This window comes from Drosophila miranda, chromosome XL (assembly GCF_003369915.1).
Source record: "Drosophila miranda strain MSH22 chromosome XL, D.miranda_PacBio2.1, whole genome shotgun sequence".
Taxonomy (NCBI): domain Eukaryota; kingdom Metazoa; phylum Arthropoda; class Insecta; order Diptera; family Drosophilidae; genus Drosophila; species Drosophila miranda.
Window position 1 is genome coordinate 16,656,780 of NC_046673.1, and position 20,574 is coordinate 16,677,353.

At 46.1% G+C, this 20,574-nt stretch overlaps 4 protein-coding genes across 15 annotated transcripts; 1 reads left to right on the forward strand and 3 right to left on the reverse strand.

Annotated features, from left to right (window-relative positions):
• The first annotated feature begins 1,981 nt into the window (after nucleotides 1-1,981).
• Nucleotides 1,982-5,004, forward strand: LOC108164626 (T-complex protein 1 subunit beta). Its single transcript, XM_017300471.2, has 4 exons — nucleotides 1,982-2,078; nucleotides 2,527-3,216; nucleotides 3,576-4,203; nucleotides 4,267-5,004. Exons 1-4 carry the CDS (start codon nucleotides 2,076-2,078, stop codon nucleotides 4,551-4,553), a joined length of 1,608 nt encoding a protein of 535 aa, XP_017155960.1. The 5' UTR covers nucleotides 1,982-2,075; the 3' UTR covers nucleotides 4,554-5,004.
• Nucleotides 5,005-5,444: 440 nt separating this feature from the next.
• On the reverse strand, nucleotides 5,445-6,342 carry LOC108164627 (cuticle protein 16.5-like). The gene has a single exon (XM_017300472.2). The coding sequence runs from the start codon at nucleotides 5,845-5,847 to the stop codon at nucleotides 5,524-5,526; it is 324 nt and encodes a 107-aa protein (XP_017155961.1). The 5' UTR covers nucleotides 5,848-6,342; the 3' UTR covers nucleotides 5,445-5,523.
• A 765-nt stretch (nucleotides 6,343-7,107) lies between these two features.
• LOC108160901 (probable phosphorylase b kinase regulatory subunit alpha) lies at nucleotides 7,108-17,487 on the reverse strand. Of its 12 annotated transcripts, none has more exons than XM_017295192.2 (13): nucleotides 17,154-17,487; nucleotides 16,483-17,089; nucleotides 15,750-16,417; nucleotides 15,352-15,675; nucleotides 15,005-15,149; nucleotides 11,585-11,914; nucleotides 11,267-11,524; nucleotides 10,940-11,104; nucleotides 10,358-10,417; nucleotides 8,886-9,583; nucleotides 8,544-8,811; nucleotides 7,881-8,478; nucleotides 7,108-7,792 (listed from the first exon to the last, which is right to left on the reverse strand). In XM_017295192.2, the coding sequence occupies exons 2-13, from the start codon at nucleotides 17,057-17,059 to the stop codon at nucleotides 7,687-7,689; spliced, it is 4,197 nt and encodes a 1,398-aa protein (XP_017150681.1). In that variant the 5' UTR covers nucleotides 17,060-17,089; nucleotides 17,154-17,487; the 3' UTR covers nucleotides 7,108-7,686. The 12 variants fall into 12 exon arrangements, with proteins under 12 accessions (XP_017150681.1, XP_017150719.1, XP_017150735.1 ...); XM_017295230.2 differs by having other exon boundaries at nucleotides 8,886-9,142; nucleotides 17,154-17,486; XM_017295176.2 differs by lacking the exon at nucleotides 15,005-15,149 and adding an exon at nucleotides 13,676-13,823 and having other exon boundaries at nucleotides 7,687-7,792.
• A 942-nt stretch (nucleotides 17,488-18,429) lies between these two features.
• LOC108157743 (puff-specific protein Bx42) lies at nucleotides 18,430-20,473 on the reverse strand. Its single transcript, XM_017289926.2, has 3 exons — nucleotides 20,104-20,473; nucleotides 19,464-20,024; nucleotides 18,430-19,404 (listed from the first exon to the last, which is right to left on the reverse strand). The coding sequence occupies exons 1-3, from the start codon at nucleotides 20,324-20,326 to the stop codon at nucleotides 18,545-18,547; spliced, it is 1,644 nt and encodes a 547-aa protein (XP_017145415.1). The 5' UTR covers nucleotides 20,327-20,473; the 3' UTR covers nucleotides 18,430-18,544.
• Between the last annotated feature and the right edge of the window lie 101 nt (nucleotides 20,474-20,574).

Here is a 20,574-nt window from a genome sequence, read left to right on the forward strand (position 1 = left end):
TTGCGTCTCACTGCAGAGAGAGTGAATGAGATGGTGCGGTCTCTTGAAGTACAGAGCATTGAAAGATCTAGATTTATTGGTCTTCAAACTTCAAGGGCATTTAAAAATCGAAGCACAGCCGGGCAGCCAGCTTTCTTACTGTTTTTTTTTTCGCCAAAAAACAAAAACTTTGTGGGAGTTTTTTTCGGTGAAGCCTAATTGCGGATTACACTTGCCGCGCCGCACCGCACCGCACCAGAGCATGCGTGCCACGTTCTTGGTGGAGCAGCTACGTAGCCCAAAAAACCTAACCCCCAACTAATTATAACTTTGATGCAGTCGACCCGAAAACCTTTGAAGCGCTTTTACGCGGATTTCTCGTTTTCCTCTTTTTGGCGGCTTCAAAGTGCCTTTCCCGCTTCCCTACCTTTTCCCCCTGCCCTTTCGCTGCCAATGACAACGTGGCTGCCCAAAGTAAAATCTAGGCGCCAAGGCTCCAAATGCGTCCTGGAGAGAGGAAGAGATGGACTGAGCTTATCATCTGCGGAGGGGAGTCGAGCGAGAGAGAGAGAGAGAGAGCTTTTAGGCGAATTTTCAAGCAAAGCGATTCCAAGGCGAATGTTTGGAGAGTCATTAAGTGAAGTTTATTAAGTGCCCGAGCAGATAACCCAAATGAGTGCATGCCAAATGGAAGGCCAACGCAGTTTCCACTCATATCGACACCCCCCACCCAACCGACCAACCGACCGTCGCGATCCATCCCTGTGCCCTATGCCTATGCAAATACATAGCTCATGCTGAGGGAAAACTTTCCCACAAGAACTCCACAGAGAGAGGGAGAGAGAGAGAGAGAGAGAGGGAGAGCGTTAGAGAGAGCAGTGTATGTATAAAAACGAGATAACAAACAAATTGCCAGTGCAATTGCAAACTTGAGATTATCGCCAGCCCCGCATTACTCGTGCTTAACTTTACACAACTTAACCTAAGTTTACTATAGTTTCAAGAGCCGCGGTGGGGGGTCTGTCCGCGACCGGTCCTTATCGCATGCGGCTGATGTAAAAATAATATCCATTGTTGCCCAAGAAACTTTTAATGATAAGCAACAAGCCCAACCGCGCTGACCACAATTAATATTAAAACTTTTTGCATTTGTGTTTAAGGGCATTCTGGTCAGCAGAAGACAACAATGTTCCACAATTATGGAGTAACAAGCAATTCAAGCTTCGCGCCCACAATCGATACAAATATCGACACCATTCTCCAGTGCAAGGCCAATAGCTGTCTGCCATGACACCAGCCAGAGCTGTTACTAGTTATTACCAAAATCTACCAACAAGTTGGCAGCTCTACAAATATATTATCAACAAAAAAATGTATATCGATAAATTGATAGCATATAATACAGGTATATTAACGAATATAGGGTATAGTAACATCCATACGCAGGTATCTTGCATTTTCACTCTCTCAAATCGTACTACCGTGCATCACTTATTCCACTCGATTGAATTCATATCATTGTCACTCATTCAAACAATTTCACTTTGGCGCGCAGCTCATGTCGATAGTGCCATCGATAGTTCTCCACCTCTAGATCACACTGTATTCCGCCCAGGGTGACCGCTTACGGTATATTTAATACTTTTCGGTATTTTTTAGGTCAAAATTGAACCGACGGTATGTTTACGGTATATCGGTATGTAATGGCATATTTTGCCAGTTTCATCAATCTATTAAATTTCATTTTCAACGTTAAATAGAAATCCAATAAAAGCAATTATTTAAATTAAATCAATCAAGTAGAAAATTGATTAATCAATCGTATAAAACTATGTGGGCATGGCTAAATGTTCTATAAAGCTGGGAATATTCGACAGAATATCAAAAACGAGGAATATGTATAACAGAACTTGACTTCGTCAGTATATTTGCGGTATATTTTTTAAATGAGATGTATGTTTCGGTATATTTCTGACGGTCGGACGGCATATTTTATCGATAGGTCCGCGGTCACACTGATTCCGCCATTTTCCTTTGTTGCGCCGTGTTGGTATTCGTGAATTCTGTGATCAAAATTTATTAATTAAACATAGAAAATGGTAAATTGAAATCAAACAGATATATTTATTTAATTGTTTACAGTGCAAGTGATAAGTTGAGCGTATAGTTTGTTAGTTTTCATTGATAATTCCATACAATTAGGCATTTTCATTTGCCGGGTGTGTGGTCGGGCCCATGACTCGAGCTCCGCACAAGCCCAAGCCATTTTGACAGGCGGCCGCTCCGCACGTGAGCGAGCGCGTTACCTTCCAGAATGGTCTTAATATTGTCGGAATGACAATGGTTTTCTTTAAAATGAGATGCAATTATTACAAAATGAGCAAGAGTAGAACTTTCTAGATGCAATCCACGCCGTTTTGTAGATGTTCGAGCGATGAATCACTCGCCGCTCTCTCGCCATTTTAGGGGTTAGGTCGAGGCGATGAGACGGGAGAACGAAATTAGCTGAGACACTCAACAACAAATGTTTACTTTTCCCGTACACAGGAGATGTCTCTAAATCCCGTGCGCGTGCTCAAGAATGAGGCGCAGGAGGAGAAGGCCGAAATGGCTCGTCTCTCCTCGTTCATTGGCGCCATTGCTATCGGCGATCTGGTGAAGAGCACACTGGGGCCCAAGGGTATGGATAAAATTCTGGTGGCCAACGGCCGTAATGCCGGCCAGGTGGAGGTGACCAATGATGGTGCCACCATATTGCGTGCTGTGGGCGTTGACAATCCAGCAGCAAAGATTCTGGTCGACATGTCGCGTGTGCAAGACGAAGAGGTTGGCGATGGCACCACCTCGGTCACTGTACTGGCCGCCGAACTGTTGCGCGAGGCCGAGAAGCTGGTCGAACAGAAGCTCCACCCACAGATCATTGTCTCCGGCTGGCGCATGGCCACCCAAGTGGCCCTCGAGGCCCTGACTGCCGTTGCCCAGGACAACTCTGCCAACGTTGAGACATTCAAGGCAGATCTACTTAACATTGCCCGTACCACACTGTCCTCCAAGATCCTGCACCAGCACAAGGAGTTCTTTGCGAATCTCGCCGTTGAGGCTGTCCTCCGTCTGAAGGGCTCCGGCGAGCTCAAGTCCATACAGATAATAAAGAAGTCTGGCGGCACTTTGGATGATTCGTTCCTGGATGATGGTTTCCTGCTGGACAAGAAGCCAGGTGTACATCAGCCACAGCGCGTAAGTATAAATGAAACCCCTGTACCTCCACCCAACCATGCTGCTCTCATTCTGCTGCTACTGCTGCTGCATATTTACGCGTCAAAATGACTGTGAGCTATGTGTTTTTGATCTCATATCACAGCCATTTTGACGAGTTTGATGTGCAGTCCCACTCCATCAATTGCAGAGTGGAGCTTTTCCAGTGTTGTACAATCGAAACGAACGCGCGTGACTTTGCAAAGAAACCGTAAATGAAAACACAAATTCAATTATTTCAAAAGTGTGAATAAAATGCCGTTGAAAACCGCGTGTAGTAGTGTTTTGATTCCGATTTGTTGTGTATATTTTAGCATTGTTCCCCCTCTACCTCTCTTTAGATTGAAAATGCCAAAATTCTCATTGCCAATACGCCCATGGACACGGACAAGATCAAGGTGTTCGGCAGCACCATTAAGGTCGATTCGTTGGCCAAAATCGCCGACCTGGAGATGGCCGAAAAGGAGAAGATGAAGGAGAAAGTCAACAAGATTCTCAAGCACAAATGCAATGTGTTCATCAATCGCCAGCTGATCTACAACTATCCCGAACAGCTCTTCGCCGATGCCAAGGTGATGGCCATCGAACATGCCGATTTTGATGGCATCGAGCGTCTGGCCTACTGCACTGGCGGTGAGATTGCCTCCACCTTTGAGAATCCATCGCTCGTGAAGCTGGGCGAGTGCGATGTGATCGAACAGATCATGATCGGTGAAGACACACTGTTGCGTTTCAGTGGCGTTAAGCTGGGCGAGGCCTGCACGATTGTCATCCGCGGTGCCACCCAACAGATTCTGGATGAGGCCGATCGTTCGCTGCACGATGCTCTCTGTGTGCTGGCTGCCACGGTTAAGGAGTCGCTCATCATTTACGGTGGCGGCTGCTCAGAGGCCCTCATGGCTAATGCTGTGTTCAAGAAGGCCGCTCTGACCTCCGGCAAGGAAGCCATTGCCATTGAGGCCTTTGGACGTAAGTTTCCCTAGATCTCTTTCGAAATGATTAGCATAGATATTGATTGCTTTTCTTTTCTAGGAGCTCTGCTGTCGCTGCCCACTGCCATTGCCGATAATGCTGGCTACGATTCCGCTCAGCTGGTCTCTGAGCTGCGCGCGGGTCATGCCCAGGGCAAGAACCAGTTGGGCCTGGACATGGACGAGGGCAAGGTGGCCAATGTACGGGAGTTGGGCATCACCGAGTCGTTTGCCGTCAAGCGACAGGTGCTCCTGTCTGCCTCGGAGGCTGCCGAAATGATACTGCGAGTGGACAACATCATCAAGTGTGCGCCACGCCGTCGTGTGCCCGATCGTGGCTACTGCTAGACTACTCTTAAGTATTCTCTTGTTCTAGGATCATATGTTTTTTTTTAAAACACCCCTTTCCACCACCTTCGTTTAACATTTTTACGTGTTTTTGGTTTATAAAAAACCCAATAATTTCTTACACATAAACACAAGCACGCAACACATACACCCTTTAATTATTGTCAAACAACAAACCAAAAGCCCAGCTTTCAAAAACGGCAGACTCTGGCTGAAACAGAAGGATCGTAGGACAAAGGAGAGCGAACAAATATAAGCATTTCAAAAATGGCTAGACACTACACTACTTACAACAACAAAAACAAAAAACAACACCACAAACTTGTAAATGAATACAATTTTTGTAAACATTTAATGTGCATCGAAGCGAATTCCACACTAAACACACAAAAAGGAAGACCGACCACAAAGAATGGAAATAAAACGATAATATTTATATGCTTAACAAAACTAAAAGAAAATTGTGTAGTGTATATTTTTACAGATTTTAAGGCTCGGATAGAGATGCATAATGCAGACATGTAATATAAGAAGTGCCGCAAATCAGCGGGAACAGTAGTGGCAACGGTCCTCAGTACTTTGTGCCAAATAAGTGAATGCAGGACCTTGCATCCGGCATAATGGATTGTCTTTACTGCCTTATCGAGGATGCGCTCCAGCAACAGCTTTTAGATTGAAGCCACATCGTGATCGTACGTCTGCAGATCGTTGATGATCAGCAGATTTATGCCACACGGACAGCTTGTCCACAAGCTGAAGCTTGCGCTCAATGGCCTCCACATTGGTGGTCCAAAGTATGTTATATTCCAAATCCTAGAGGAGGCAAATGTTGAGGAGTGCCCTACTTAGAGATCCTTGAAAGTTCTTCTTTTCTAAGAATGAAATGCCATATACGCTTCATATTGAATATTTATTAAGTTTTCATAGGGTTTGAATGGATCAAAAGGTATGCAAAAAGAAGCGTGCGTGTTTACTTCTTCTTCAGGAAGGGGCTAACAATGGCCGGAGCTGCGTAGGCGGTATAGGCAGGAGCAGCTGCGGCATAGGATGTGTAAGCAGGAACAGCAGCTGCAGCATATGTGGTCACTGGAGCCGTATATCGCACACGAGCAGCGGCATATGTGGCAGCATACGATGGAACAGCAGCATATGTCGCAGCAGCATAAGATGGAACAGCAGTATATGTGGCAGCAGCATACGATGGAGCAGCAGCATATGTGGTGACCGGCGAAGCCAGGAAGCCAGCCTGTGCGCAGGCGATAGAGCAGAGAGCCAGGCAAATGAGGAACTTCATGTTGATATGTTTGGGTTTGTTAGTTTGTCAGTGACTGATGTTGTTTCGCAATTAGCTCGATCGTTTTATAGGCCAGTTCTGTGTTTGGGGGAGGCCCGAAACGGGTTTACGGCTTACGGGCCAGTCCCCCCCGCCATAACAAGTGAAATCTAAATTAGAACATAATTGCGTCCGCATTGAATTTCTGCATAGTAACGTTTATTGGACGCGGATTCGGCTGCCTCCTTTGTCGCGTTAACGACAGCAGCATCGTCAGGTGTCAGCACCCCAGCCCCATGCCATGTCCAATGGATTAGCTCCAGCGTCGATTTGGCATCTGGCATCCACATACATGTTGCTGCAATGGATATCAATCAATAGACTAAGATTTATATTCAATATTCATTTAACAGAAATGGGACCACAGGGTATAATTGGGTTGTAGTCCTGTCTGAGCAGATCTTTTAAAAGATCTTTCAGAATCTGCAATATGCGAACAAAATAAAAGCCGAGGTGAGATGACCTTGGGCACTTTAATCATTTTTATCTACAGTGCCAAAATACAAACAAAGACGAGCGGTGCCGTTGTGAGTTGCGGCAAAGGCCGCGGCTCTACTTGTATACCCGGTACTCAGTCACTAGATGACGGACAGACAGACAGGGCTCAATGCACTCGGCTATTGATGCTGATCAAGAATATATATACTTTATGGGGTCGGAAACGATTCCTTCTGGACGTTACACACATCCATTTTCACCACAAATCTAATATACCCCTATGCTCATTTTGAGTATCGGGTATAACCAGAGGGAAGCATTTCGGACCCCTTAAAGTATATATATCCTTGATTAGCATCAATAGCCGAGTCGATATCGCTGTCTGGTGCGTCCATCCCGATAAGCGCCTCGATCTCAGAGACTAACCAAATTTCATACTCTTACAAGTGTTTTTTTGAAATCTGAAACGGTTTCTCCCCTGAACATATGCCCAGTAGATTGTCATGGGTCTAGTGCATGAAAAGGGAAAGGGAAAAGGGACTCCTTGAATATAAGTTGAAGCTAATCAAACGATATATGTATTTTCCAGACACTACTATTGCTTCCCATCCTTAGCCTATCTTAGGCCTCGAGTCACGGTCGCCAAGTTGCAAAGACTCAGGCAATTTATTTTGTTTGTTGTGTCGTTGAATAATTCTCGTTGCAATGGGAGCGGATCATCGATCGTATCTGGCCAATTCCCGACAGATCTTGGCTCGGCAAGAAGTCAAAACAAACATCACATAAACATTGCAAACACACATTTTTATTGTAAATCTTTCGCGTTCATTCATTACAATCCAAACGTATAAAATGTGGGGGTATGGGGGCGTTGGAGCATTTTTCAAAATGAAAAGTTTCAACAATTAGAAAAAGTTTCGTCGTTTCGCGCGTCCGTACAAACACACAAATCTGTAGCGGCAGCGGCTTGTGGTGTTGTTTTTTTAATGGCTTATGCATTATAATATCCATAACGGATAAGATTTTGAATGGTAATACGCGTCATTAGGGTCTAAAAGTTATACAACTCGTTTTAAGCGATTTTTTTTTTTGAATTTTTGGGTTAAAACAAACACAAAAACACGCACAAACGAAATTATCTCAAAAAAAGGGGATGGTTAGAGGTCTTTAAAATATATACAATCGGCCTCTGGACTAAAATTAACGTTGGGTTTAATACACACACAGTGGGGCGGGGGGGTTAGACATACACAGAGAAAACGGTAGAGAAAAAGAGAGAGAGAGAGTGACTGAGAGAGAGGACGTTTCCAAAGTTGCATAAATTGGCATTAAGTGGGCGCAGATCCCTTCCTCTGCGGATCCTTAGGAGATGGCGCACTCCATTTCGCCGTGCTTGGGCACACAGTCCAGTACGAGAGCCACGGCACGCGACAAGTAGGTCATGGTTCCATAGCTGCCACTGGGAGCACTGCGGGAGGGCAGCACACAACATGAAAAAGAAAGAGAGGAAGAGAGTTAGCTTTGAGGCTGATTACGGGGATCCTGATCGTCGTTACCTGTCGTACAGATGCTGACAAATATAGGCCGCACCGCCGCAGAGTAACATCCCTGAAGCGGCCTGCTGCTGCTCCTTTCCATCCTTGATCTTGGCACAACACAGTGTGGCATCGCCCTGCACCTTGCGCTGATCCTCGAGGAACAACTGATTGGCCTTGTGCACCAGATGCTCCACGTAAATGATGCCCCCCAGTGAGGGCACCATATTGTGCTCGGTGACCAGGGTGAGCACCATTAGGGCCTCGACTACCAGTTGCCGGTACTCGGGCTGTGGTATCTGATTGAGGGCCGTCTCCACTTCGAGAGCAAACTTCAGCTCGCCGGGCGTCATCTCCTGGGTGAGGCTCTGCTGCAGCACCCGTCCCTCGATGGCCAGGCCCTGACACTTCTCCAGCACTGTCCAGACGCGCGAGTAAAAATCACGCGGCACACGATTAAGGGCGCCGTCGAGGCGACGGCGACGCAGCCACTGGCCCTGCCGATCATCGATGGTGGCAAGCAGGGCATCCTCGCCCTCTGGATCGCCCAGACCGATCTGGCTCTTCTTGCTGACGCGACTGCTCTTGCAGCTGACAATCGACAGATTGCCGCGTGCCACTGCAAATGGGAAACACTCGAAAAATGAAGGAGAAAATAATGCATAATGGATGGGCCGGACATACCACTGCTGACAGCAAACTCCTTGCCGCTGAGTATGTGGTAGAGGAGATTCTTCATTTCGAAGGGCGAGAGGTTAAGTAAATGCTCCGATGCCGCCTCACCGTCACAGTTCAAAGTGCGCGACAGCTCTTTGGCCATCACCTGAATGATCAGGCCAACGCGCAGACGCAGCATTTCGTGGAACAACTGCGGCTCGGTGCGTATGAACATGGCCAGGTAGACCATCAGCTCCTGGGTGAGCATTGATGTGCTCTCATCGTCTCCATAGGCCTGGCAACAAACAAAACCCACGCCCAACACACATTAATATTGGGGGACAAAGGCATCTGTCCTTGGGCACTCACATCGTGTATCAGTTGACGCAGCTCGCCTTCGGGCAAGGGTGCCGTAATGGTGTGCTCATTGTTCGGCGGCATGCCCACGGTGACCTGCTTCTGGCGCACCAGCAAATCGGTGACGGCCTTAGCCAGATCCTCCACCCGTTTGCCCAGCATCCCGGCCGTGTGGCGCACCAGTCCCCAGAGCTTCTGCTGGCAGGCCTTCTCGTAGAGGCCTTTGAGCAGGTCTCGAACGGTCACAACGCGTCCCTCCTCCAGCATTCCTTCAGAGTGAGAAGAATCGTTGTTAGACGGATTCGCATTCAGATTCAGGCTGCTGTTGTTGCAGTTGTTAGTGGTGCTGCTGCTGTTGTTGCTGTTGCTGCTGCTGCTGATGTTGTGGCTGTTGCTGCTGCTGCTGCTGCTATTGGCGGTGGCAGCGGTGGCGCCTCCAGGAGTCGAAGTCGCCTTGGGTGTCGAGGTGGCATTGGCCTTATCCGTGGCGGCCTTCGGGGTGGCTGTAATTGAAGCACCAGCATCATCGATGATCACTGTGGGCAGCAGGATAGCACCTGCCGTTGACTTAGGCTTAGCGTTGACCTCGCTCCCGTCCCCCGATGAAGAAGCAACCGCACCACCACCAGCACCTGCACCTGTCCCACCACCACCTGCAGCACTAGCAGCCAGTCCGAGCACCACCTCGTCCACGAATGCTTGCTCGAGCTCTTTTAGTTGGTTATTTTTTTGGTTTTTTGGGTTGGGTTAGTTTCGGGTTGCGTTAGGAAACATATAGTATGGGAAGAATCGGTTGGATGTTGGTTGGTTTTTGGTTTTTGGTTAATGCAACATGCGGCATGGGCCATGGGGCACACAGAGAGAACATGGGTGGAATGTGTGCGTGTCGTGTGTTTGTTTGTTTCGTGATGTGTGGTGCAGAATATAAAATAAAATGTAAAAGAAATACAAAAATTTACTTTAGCAAGCATTCATCAAAAGATAAACGAATAAAGCCATAACTTAAAGCAGAAAGCGTTGAAAAATTATGCTAAATATTTGGTATATATTACAAAGCGATTTTTATGAAACAATTGACACACAAATCACACAAAAATATATACAAAGGGAGAGGGAAATGGTTAAACGGAAAGAATAAAGAAGGTTTCTGCCAATCTCTGGAAGGATAGCAAAGGGGATACAAAAATAGTCAAGGAAAAGGCTAAACAGTTAGCAGAAAGAACAAGTTATAGGAATTATCTGGACAAAGGAGGGGGGAATAGCTAAGGGGAAAATACGAGTAGTTAAACAGAAAAGTTAAGGAATCATCTGACAATCTCTGGTTATAAACACAAATCGTAGGAGAGTGGAAGTTGGAAAAGGAGTGGAAAGGACAGTCTGGGCATCCATTTGGATGATCTTACAAACAACGACCATACCATCAACAGTAGCAACGATCTACAACCATCTATAGACATCTATCTGGGATCGAGCAGACAACTTACCTCCAGCTCCGGCAGCGGCAGAGGCATTATCATCCGACTTATTCTTGAATCCCAGGCCAGCTGTTGTAGACCACACAGAAGAGGACGAAGATTACGAAGAACGGTTGGTACGGAACGATGCACAGGACAAGTACAAGAATGTGGGGGCATAAGTGCCACAGAGAACAATGAGAACAATAGACGCATATATAAAATAATTGAATGTCAGGTTTAGATGCCACCAATCTAATGGATCAGACTTATACTTAGACAAAAGTGTTCAAAGGCTATCCATGGGTAACGGAACTGGAGATACCCCAGCCGAAGGAGCAGATTATGTGGCACGAAAGCAGACAGACCGATAAATGTGTGGTGTTGCATGTATTACTGGCTTTGTGTGTGTGTGTGTGTGCTTATGCGTGTCGTGTTTTTGGGCTTGTATGCTTGGCATGTGTGTGCGTTTTGCGTGTTGCCGTGTTAAAGTGTATGTGTTCCGTGTCCTATCTGTACAGAACCTTCCTCCGCCCAGCAAAACATAAGAGTATAAAAGCTTTAAGCGGATCTAAACCGGGTATTATGGCTGTCGCTGGCACTCGCACTCACCCGTATTAAAGTCCAGGCCCTGGGTATCGACCAGGAACTGCAGTATGTCGCCCTGCTCCTCGAGATTCTCCGTCTCGCGCAACATGGCAATCAGCTCCTCCACCTCTGTGTCCGCAAAATTGGTTTCCGCCCGATGGCGTTGGATGAGAATTTTTGGCACCGTTACTATTATGCATTATTTACAATATTTTCCAGAACCAAATCCCCAAAGAAATCATATTGCAACAACACAAATGAAAAGAGAACGAAAATATATCAAATTAGGAGACTAAATTCGAATTAAAAGAAACGAATGGTATGCAGGGGTATGCAGGAGGGGAAACTAACTCTCGTGCTGGCGAACAAACTCGCTGCGTCTATCGATGGTCGTGCGGTTCGATCCGTGGGGATCCACGGGATAGATATTCTCGCGTATGACCAGCTCGTTGCCCAGATGGAGACTCGGGGTGCTGGGCCCCTCCTCGGGCGTGGTGGCGAACACTGAGACATGGCTCTGCTTGTTGGGCTGGAGCCAGGGCGGCGGTACCACCGACGACAGCCGTCGTTCGGTGAGGGGTGCGGGTCCCTCCATTCCCAGGTTATCGGCTGCAAAACAAAACAAAACAAATTATAGCCATGTATATATGTGGAAAAGAAAAGACTTACAGTCCACATTTATGGAGCGTGTCTTCTTGATGGCTCCCTTGCAGGACATGCGACGGCGTAGAGTTCGTGGCCTTAGTTGTCCGCCGCGTAGGTTCATGGTACTGCGATTGCTGAAGGACCGCAGCAGGTGCTCGTCCAAATACATCTGCACATCGGAATGCAGACGATCCGGATAACCGTCCTCGGTGCTGCCCAGAAAGCTCAAGTCCGTGATGGCCGACGTGTTCAGAAAGTCCTTCAGGCTGCCCAACATCACGCGGGTGCCGTTGATGTAGCCAGACTTTAGTTTCCTCATCGTTTGGATCATGGCCAGCGGTATCTTGTCCTGGTCTGGATCGATTATTGATACAAAATTTTAGCTAAACTTCTGCTTCAATGTGCTGTTTTCAAAATTTGCGATGTGTATGCGGCTCATGTTTTTTTGATTGATTGAACGGAGTGGAATGGAATGGTGTTTTGTGGTTGCTGTTCGTTATTAGGGCGCTGTTTCTTATAGCTATGGTTTAGTCACACAATAAATACAACAATAACCGATATATAGCATGGATCATATCCATATCAAAAATTCCAGCACCTTCAGGGGGTTCCGGGGATTAGTCGAGTGCGCAAATCAAACCAAGCGAAACGAAAATACTAACTAGGAACATTAGGAACTAGGAACAAGTTTAGCCACAGCCATTGCCGCCACACCAAGGGAGTTACGGGATGGAGTTAGGGGTCTACTTTTGGATAATAGATACACAGAATATATAGAATTTCGTGAGCCTAGGTGGGTGGATGAAGCAAACAAAAAATATACAAAAAAAAATAACTACGAGACGCGTCACAAGCAAAAGGGGGGGGTTCATTCAAAAATTTCAAGATTCTTTTGGTGCCAAATTATCAAAACATTTTTGTTTATTACAGAAATTCCAATCTCAATTTTTAAACAAATTAATAGAAGATAGAGCTTTTAAATCTCAAAAAAATATATATTATGGTATAAATACCATTCTAATTTTAGATTTTTCTTATACCAGGGATCGTAGGGATTAACATTTGTATAATAAAAATCATACAATCATAATTAATACAAAAAAAAAGTGTTATGTTGAACGGAGATAAGTCTATCGAAAAGTGATATATATATTTGGTTCTTTGCACCTCAATACTTTTCGTTGGTATGTTCTAAAAGGAAATATAGCAAATACCTGACATCTGAAAGCATTCTCAGCCAGTTCGTTAAGAACTGATTGATGGTCTCAGACTTAGGTGTTTTTATACTCTTTAAAGATCACAAATACATATCACTGTTCGAGTTGTATATTCTATTTGTTGTTAAATTTGTAATAAAAGTTTATATGAGATATACTACAAACGGAGTATATCTCACGACAAAACAGTGTAGCTGACTCTTGCTTGTGATCTCTGGTTAATAGTATACATATATCTATAAAAAGGTCGATTCGAATGCCATTGAATTGCTGTTTAAATTTCCCATAAGCGAACGGTGAGGGAAATTGCCATTCACGCGTCATCGTAATGGAACTCTGGCACAGATCCGTGGGTGTGTTTTTCAAATCTTTGAAACGGGAGATCTATTCTACCCCTGGTTCCACTGGGGGCACATTCCACTGTTGATGAGAATGTTTAAATTTCCCATAAGCGAACGGTGAAGGAAATATAACTTTGGCATTTCTATGTCAAGTGTAGGGGATGCATAGGTGGGGTGTAAACTAAAATCAATTACAAAGCCACCACAGAACAGGGTTTATAGAGAGCACACATAAGAAAGAGTAGCCATAAATGTTCATACAAATTTGCATATATTTACATGGGTTACAGGAGAGTTTAGAGGCAGCTTAAAGGGGAGTAGTAGAAAGCTAGAGGAAATGCTAATTGCAGACACAAGCAAAGAGATCATACATAGATCACAGGATCCATTAATACTGGAGTTGAATATCAATTTGTTGTTGGTTTTGTTGTGTGTGTGTGTGTGTTTGTGTGTGTGGGGGGGGGGGGGGGGAGGGTTGCTGGAATATATGGGTTTTGTTTCGGGGGGATGCAGAATTGGGTTTTTTTTTGTGGTTTTTGGTTTGGAATAGTAATTACCTAGCATATAGTGGGTTGCCATTAGTGTGATTGTCGGCCTGCCCAACATGTGACGCCAATTGTTGGTCAAGAATGCTAAATTTGTGGTAAAATTGCTGGCAAGCAAATCGGGATCGCGTGTTGTATAGTATTCTTCATAGTCGATATGCTGTGTAAGTGTTTTATTGTTGTTGATTGATTGATTGATTGTTTTTGTTTGTTTTCAGTGTTTGTTTTGTTGGTTGGTTGGTTGGTTGCATTTCGTATAAAATAAACAAGAGAAAGGTATTTTGATTGTGTGTTTTTTTTTTATAGATTTTCTATGGCCAATTTTCAAGGAGGGAATCAAAGAGGATACAACTCAAGAGGAAAGAGGAAAGATCAATCAGAGCATAAAAGTATAGCAAATGGAAATGACAACTAAAAACTAAGAAAAATGTATGTACACAAATTATAACAGTATCAAGTGTTTGTTTTTCCAACTAATTTCAGTGTTAGGTTCTACCATAACCAAGAACTTAGGTAAAATAATAATTAAAGCTAGTAGAATCGATTGATTATCTATGTCACTTGGTTCAATAAGTCCCCGATTAGTCGCAAAAGCACAACTGATTGCAAATTACTTTAATTTAATTAAGACTCGTACGCAATACATTTGAAGGAAGAGGCACGAACTGAATGGGTGAGTGTGGGGCTCTATTGGAAATTATATATATGAATGCATTATATTTTACTTATTTTTTGAGCTCTCTTAATATACATAAATCATAACTGCCGCATCCAAGGACTACTTAAGATTCAGTATAAATTTTAACAATACAAAAGTTTGCGTATTTTCTGTATTAAATCGCGGGGACCTATTGAACCATACATACGAGCATACGATACTGGATGTCGGGTACACTTGAACCCCCATTTGACAATCAAGATGCCATTTGATGAGAGCAAACGAAGGCACTTGCTGCGGACTTTGGGGCAGCAATCGAATGGAATCATATATCATAAATGGTTCTCTAATAAATAAATAAATTCAAGTGCGTATTTGTGTGTGTGTGTGTTTGTGTGCATGTGTGTCAATTAATTTATAAACAATACAGAAAGATACCAAACGCAAACCCTTGCAAATAAATTTCAATTTAAAAAAAAGAAAACGTAATAATAAAAACAGATAAAAGAGTAGCAGATAAAATAGATAGTAGGGAGAGTAGAACCATACACAAAGAGAGAGAGAGTTACATAATAAATGAAACAACAATTAAAGAAAATTAAAATACAGAATAATTTGATGAAGAAGAAATAGAAAACAGAAAACAGAAAAAATATTTGTTTTGTTCTGTGTTTGGAACCGACCTAAGTGGATGCGCTTCAGCACTAGGGTGACCAGTGGCCGGCCCAGCAGATCCCAAGCGGACTTGAGAAAATTGATTTCGCCCTTAAGGATGTCGATCATGAGTTCGTTATCGGAGGCTATATAGAAGCGCGACAAGTCGGCAAACTGATGCACATCATACGATAATATAATAATGATATAAAGTAAATAGTTTTCAAATAAAAAATCAAAATCAAAATAAATAATACTTAGAACAGAGCTTAAACAGAGCAAACAGAGGAGGAAAGAGAGGTACTGGGTACTGGGAACTGGGAACTGGGAGCTGGGAGCAGGGATTCCGATTAAACGATCAAAGCTGTGGACTCACCTGCGGGGTGAAGGCAAATATACGATCCTTTAGGGAGTAGAGCTTGCTGGTGCTGAGTATGCCCACATCCCGGGACTTGCGGCCACTGAGGCCCAGCTTGCGGTTGCGCCCCAGATACGTGTACAGGTGGCTAAGGACACGGGCCGGCTGCACCTCAATGGGCGCCACCTCGGCTATGGTCTGGACATGCAAATCATGCTCGGCCAGCTTGTCGCGTATCTCATTGTCCTCGGCAATGATCACCACTTGGACGACCACATCGGGTTTCTTTTGGGCACCCAGGCGACGATTCAATGGATCCAATTCACCCACAGCCAGGAAGCCCTTTAGGGAAATAGAAATGAAAGAGTTTTTAACTCCAGAATGGCTCCATTATATAAATGTATGTATGTACTTACCTCCTGCAGTAGGCGGCCCAAAATGAACAGCGATTGACCCCAAAGGAAGGGGCAACGGCCCACAACTTCGCGTATCTGTGAGCCGGGCTTTTGATACTCTAGTCCAACCAGATCCTGGCGCACAGCATAGCTTTCGGGCACCAGCAGTATGCCATCCTCTGAGCGGACCATTATCTTTTCCAAACGATCGGCATACTCCTGCACCGAGCGCTTGTCGTTTTGAAATGCATGGAACAGGATGAGGTAGCAGAAGAAGAGCGGCCATTCGCATTCGATGTTCTCGAACATGCGCAGCTCCCATCGCTCGTAGTAGAGCCTGGAGGGATCCTCTTTCGGTGTGCGATAGCCGTCGCGCAGGAAACGCTTGCAACCGTATTTGCCTTGAAGGCGGGACAGAATCGCGTCTTTGGTGTTGTGTATCAGCTGGGCATCGTCCACGGCGAACGCTGGAAAGCCAATCACACAGAGGAGGCCCGAGTCCAGCTCCTTGCTGTTCGATTCACGTGGCAGCATCGACTGCAGGACGGCCTGGCATTTGTGGGCTTCGTCGGCCAGCACATGAATGACGCTGGCCGGTCCGCCGCGTGCGCCAAACAAATCCAACTCGTTCATGGCCTCCAAGGCGGCCTTGGCCATGCCAATGGAGCTGGCATTCAGTTCCGGCTCACCTGAAAGATCGAATTTTGAGTAGAATTGAGCACCAAAAGGGAGGGGGAGGAGAGAGAATACCCACCATGATTTGTCTTGTCGCCACGCTCCCAGATGCCATAGTCGGGTATGGAGTAGGCCGACTCAATGTAAAAGACCAGATTCTGTATGAACGAGACTTCGTCAAGGGTGAAGACAATCTGCAGGCCGGAGGCTGTCATTTGGGCCAGGATCAGGAGATATAGGGATACGGCATCGATCTGCAGATGACCCCACTCGTTATCCCCGACCACGGGCAGGCCATTCTTGCTGGAGTACTTGGCATGCAGGGAGTCGCACGGGCTCTGGGTCATCTTGAACTTTTCGACCTTGTCTTTTTGATTCATCATGGCCATGAGCAGGCCGCGCATTAGCTTCACACAGCTTTGCTCCAGCTCATAGCATTTGGCACGATCCTCGTCCTGGTCGGCGATCTTCTTGTAGGCCATCGACAGGCCCCAAACGGCCAGGATGCAGTACACATTGTCGCGAATCCATGCGTGCGAATTGACATTGGAGGCAGGAAACAGGCCGGTCACCGGCTCCTGGTGCGCCAATATCAGACGGTGAACAATCCGCTGATAGTAGTCCAAGCGGACGCCCGAATTGCTACGCGAACGCATCTCGGATATGTGTGTGCTGTTGTCACTAAACTACATGTAAAAAGAGCACGTCAAATGTGTGTTGGGTGCTGCTGCTCTTGACATGATCACTTACATAATTTATAATCGTTTGTTGTGGTCTGTCTGTGGCGCAGGCACGCACGCATGCAATTGTTGTCTCACGGCCGTGAGAGGTGCCTCACACAGAGGCAGAGGATGACCGACCGTCCCGACCACTGCACGCGCTGCTTCCTCAACCTCTAGAACCCGCTAGAAATGTCGTCAGCACTTGCACTCCAGCTCATTCTCGATGAGAAGTCGTATGTGAAGTAACGCGAGATGCCACAATCAATATCAATGTATGTTCTGTCCGTTCTTTGCAAATAAAATGTATTGTAATTAAAAAAAGCAAACCAAAAGTCAACTCAATGTCATGCAGTGTGACCAGAGCAGATCGTAATGGGTCGTTCATGAGCGAACAAAAAAAAAAAGAACTACTAATCGTTCTTTCATGGTCGAATATCAAATTCCTCGATTTTGGCTAGGATCCTAGCTAGCAAATCTAGCTAGGATCCTCTGCACTGATCCGATAGACTAAGCAGTTTTCTACAAGATTATCCAATTTTAAGTACTCTTTTATTGTGTTTGATTATAAAACACGGTTAAAAGAAAAACGGTCAACAAATAATATCGCATATCGCTTTTAAAAAATACTACAAATAAACAATAAAAATATTACCTTTTCCATAGATAGGCAGATCGTTGAACGGCTAGAAAATACCAATAGAACTTCTGTTCGGGATAACGCTAAGTAGCGATAAATAGTAGAAAATACCAATCAAATAAGTAAAAATACCTATCGGAAAAGGTATCAAAAAGAAAATTTTAAATTCCATCTTTAAAAAAAATGGAGGTGCCCAACATGAACACGAATCAGGTAGAGAGCTTCAATTACAGCTTTGAGATTTATCTGCTCCATCTGTAGCTCGTACCCCATTCCGATTCTGCATCTCCATCTGAAGCTTTACTAATTTCTGTGAAAGAAACTACAGCCTGTAAGCACAGAGCTGCCTTAAAGCAGCAAACCACGTTTAACCTTTAGCTTCTGTCGCTTCAATTGTCAGAGGGGTACTCCTCAGATTGTTCCTTGAGCCTCGTCTGGCCTTTGGGGGACACGAAAATTCAATAATTCAAATGTGAATACGTTATCAAGGTTTTGGAGGATACGAAAGGCAGTCACCCTTTGCTTAATATCATAAATGGATCAACAAAAGTTCAATTAATTAGATAGTAGAGATAGTACCCCCTTCCAAGTGAGCTTGGGAGGGTTTCATCACTCCCCCAGGCTACCGCCTGAATCTACCCTAGTACCCCCTTGCTAAAGTCGAGACTTATTTTCTTGTCAGTATCGAGTGATTATTATTCAATTTGCACAAAGTGTATGTCGATTATCAATTATGAGGATGATGATCAATGATGATGGTTATTATTAATGCAGCTGTATGTCTAGTCGCGACGACTGCGCTTGCGTTCCGATTGGCTGTTGCGCTCGCTCTTCTCCTCGGCACGTTTGGGCGCCTTCTTGGCCATGTTTAAGAACTGATCGAGACCGAAGGGATCCTCCTCCTTCTCGAATTCGACGGGCCCGCTGCGCACGGCACCGGCCGTTTCACGTGATGCCCCCGAGAATTGCTTGTCTGGGACAAATCGTTTGGTATTCACAATGGCATCCAAGTCACCGCCGTAATTGTCGCTGTCCGCCTGCTTGCTGGGCCTGTAGATGTGGTTACCCAGGGTGTTAGCGTCGCGCCATGGCTTGTCGTACACGTTGTAGACCTCATCGTCGCCGTAGCCCGAGTCCATGCCTTTGGTGGTGTTGAAGAGACGTTGATCGAAGAGGGTTTCGCCATTGCCGGCACTCTTGGCGGGCAGGCCCAGGGCTATCTGTTCGGAAATGTCCCTCTCTCGCTCCTTCTGCAGCTTTGATCGCTTCTCGGGCGCTGCACGCTGCAGATTTCTATCACGTTGTCGCTCCCGTTGTCGCTCGGCTCGCAGATCGTTGCGCTCGCGAGCCTCCACCCCATTGGCTCCACCTCCGATGGGATCGCTAGCTGTTTCCGGGTTTCGCAGGCCAGCACGCTCTTCACGCGCCCGCTGGGCCATCATCCGCAGCATGTCCTCCTTCTTCTCTTTCTCCTTTTGGGCCAGCTTCTTCTCCAGCTGCGCGCGTGCCTCCACCGCCTCGCGGGCCTTGCGATCGGCTATGTACAGGGCCTCAGCCATCTTGGCGAACTTCTCATTGATGTGAACCTGCTGCAGACCCCGACCATCGGCAGCCAAACGCTTGTCCAGCGGAATGGTGTAGCCTAAAGCAGAGTTTCGTTAGTTTTCAATCGGAATGGGGGGTTTTAATATGGATGCTCACCTTTGGCGTTCTTCCAGTTGGATATGCAGGGCGGGATCTTCCATTCCTTTTGCTCCTTGACCGTGACTTTGCGCGACGGCGAGTGCAGGACTGGAGCCGGCGGCGACGGCGGACCTCGCGGGATTTTCTTATTGATGCGAAACTTGGGCGGCTCCATGGGATCCAGCTGGGCCTCCACCATCCGGATGACACGCTGCTTGGCCCCCGAATTGAAGGCATCGCCCTGCTGGGACGGTGTATAGCGAATGTATTGGGCTGGTCCCGCCTTCTGGGCATGACGGACGGGCAGTGCTGAGGTTATCTTTTGGTTGGTCAACTTCTCCAGGGCCAGGCGGGTCTCCTCAGTGGTCTCGGCTACGCTCTCCTCATCGGGACGCTGCAGCTCGTCGGCATCTTCGGCCAGCACCTCGGCGGGCAGCAGCTGCGAGATGGAAGAGTAGACGACTTTGTCCTTGCCATGTCCCTGTCGTGCTATCGCATCGTACTTGATTTTTCCTTTGTCATCCAACCGTACAGCCAAAGCATCGGACTTCTTGCCCATAGTCCCTGGGGCACCAAGACCTAAGAAAACGGCACAAAACAAAAAAACCAATAATGAAAAATGCCCTGGAGAAAGCGTGGAGTCAGCGCCAGAACTCACCCAGTGGATATTGTGCTACATGAATTTCGGGGAATGCGCCACCATCGCCAAAGTCAGCCTCTGTGCGGGGCACCCAATCCTTGCGACAGCCATAAGGGGGAGCTGCGATTTTGGCGGAGACCAGGGCTCCGATTTGCGGAGCACCCTTGGCTGCCAGGCGACGCTCGTCCTCTCGGTCCCAAACCGCATTGGTCGGCGTGGGCAGCAGACTCGACAGCGACATTACTTTGATTTCTTTGCGTATTCCTTATTGCTGATATTGAACACCACCTTTTTGCGTTGTGATTAATTATTGTGGCACAATATTAAAGATATTGGGAGAAAAAAAAAACACGCACACACACACTTTCTCACAGCCAGTTGAGTTGGAAGTATCGATAGTAGCCGCATTTTTTTTTATCGATACTCTGATAACCCATCTGGCAGCACCATGTATAAATGGCTGCAAATTGGGTTTGCAAATTTTTCAAA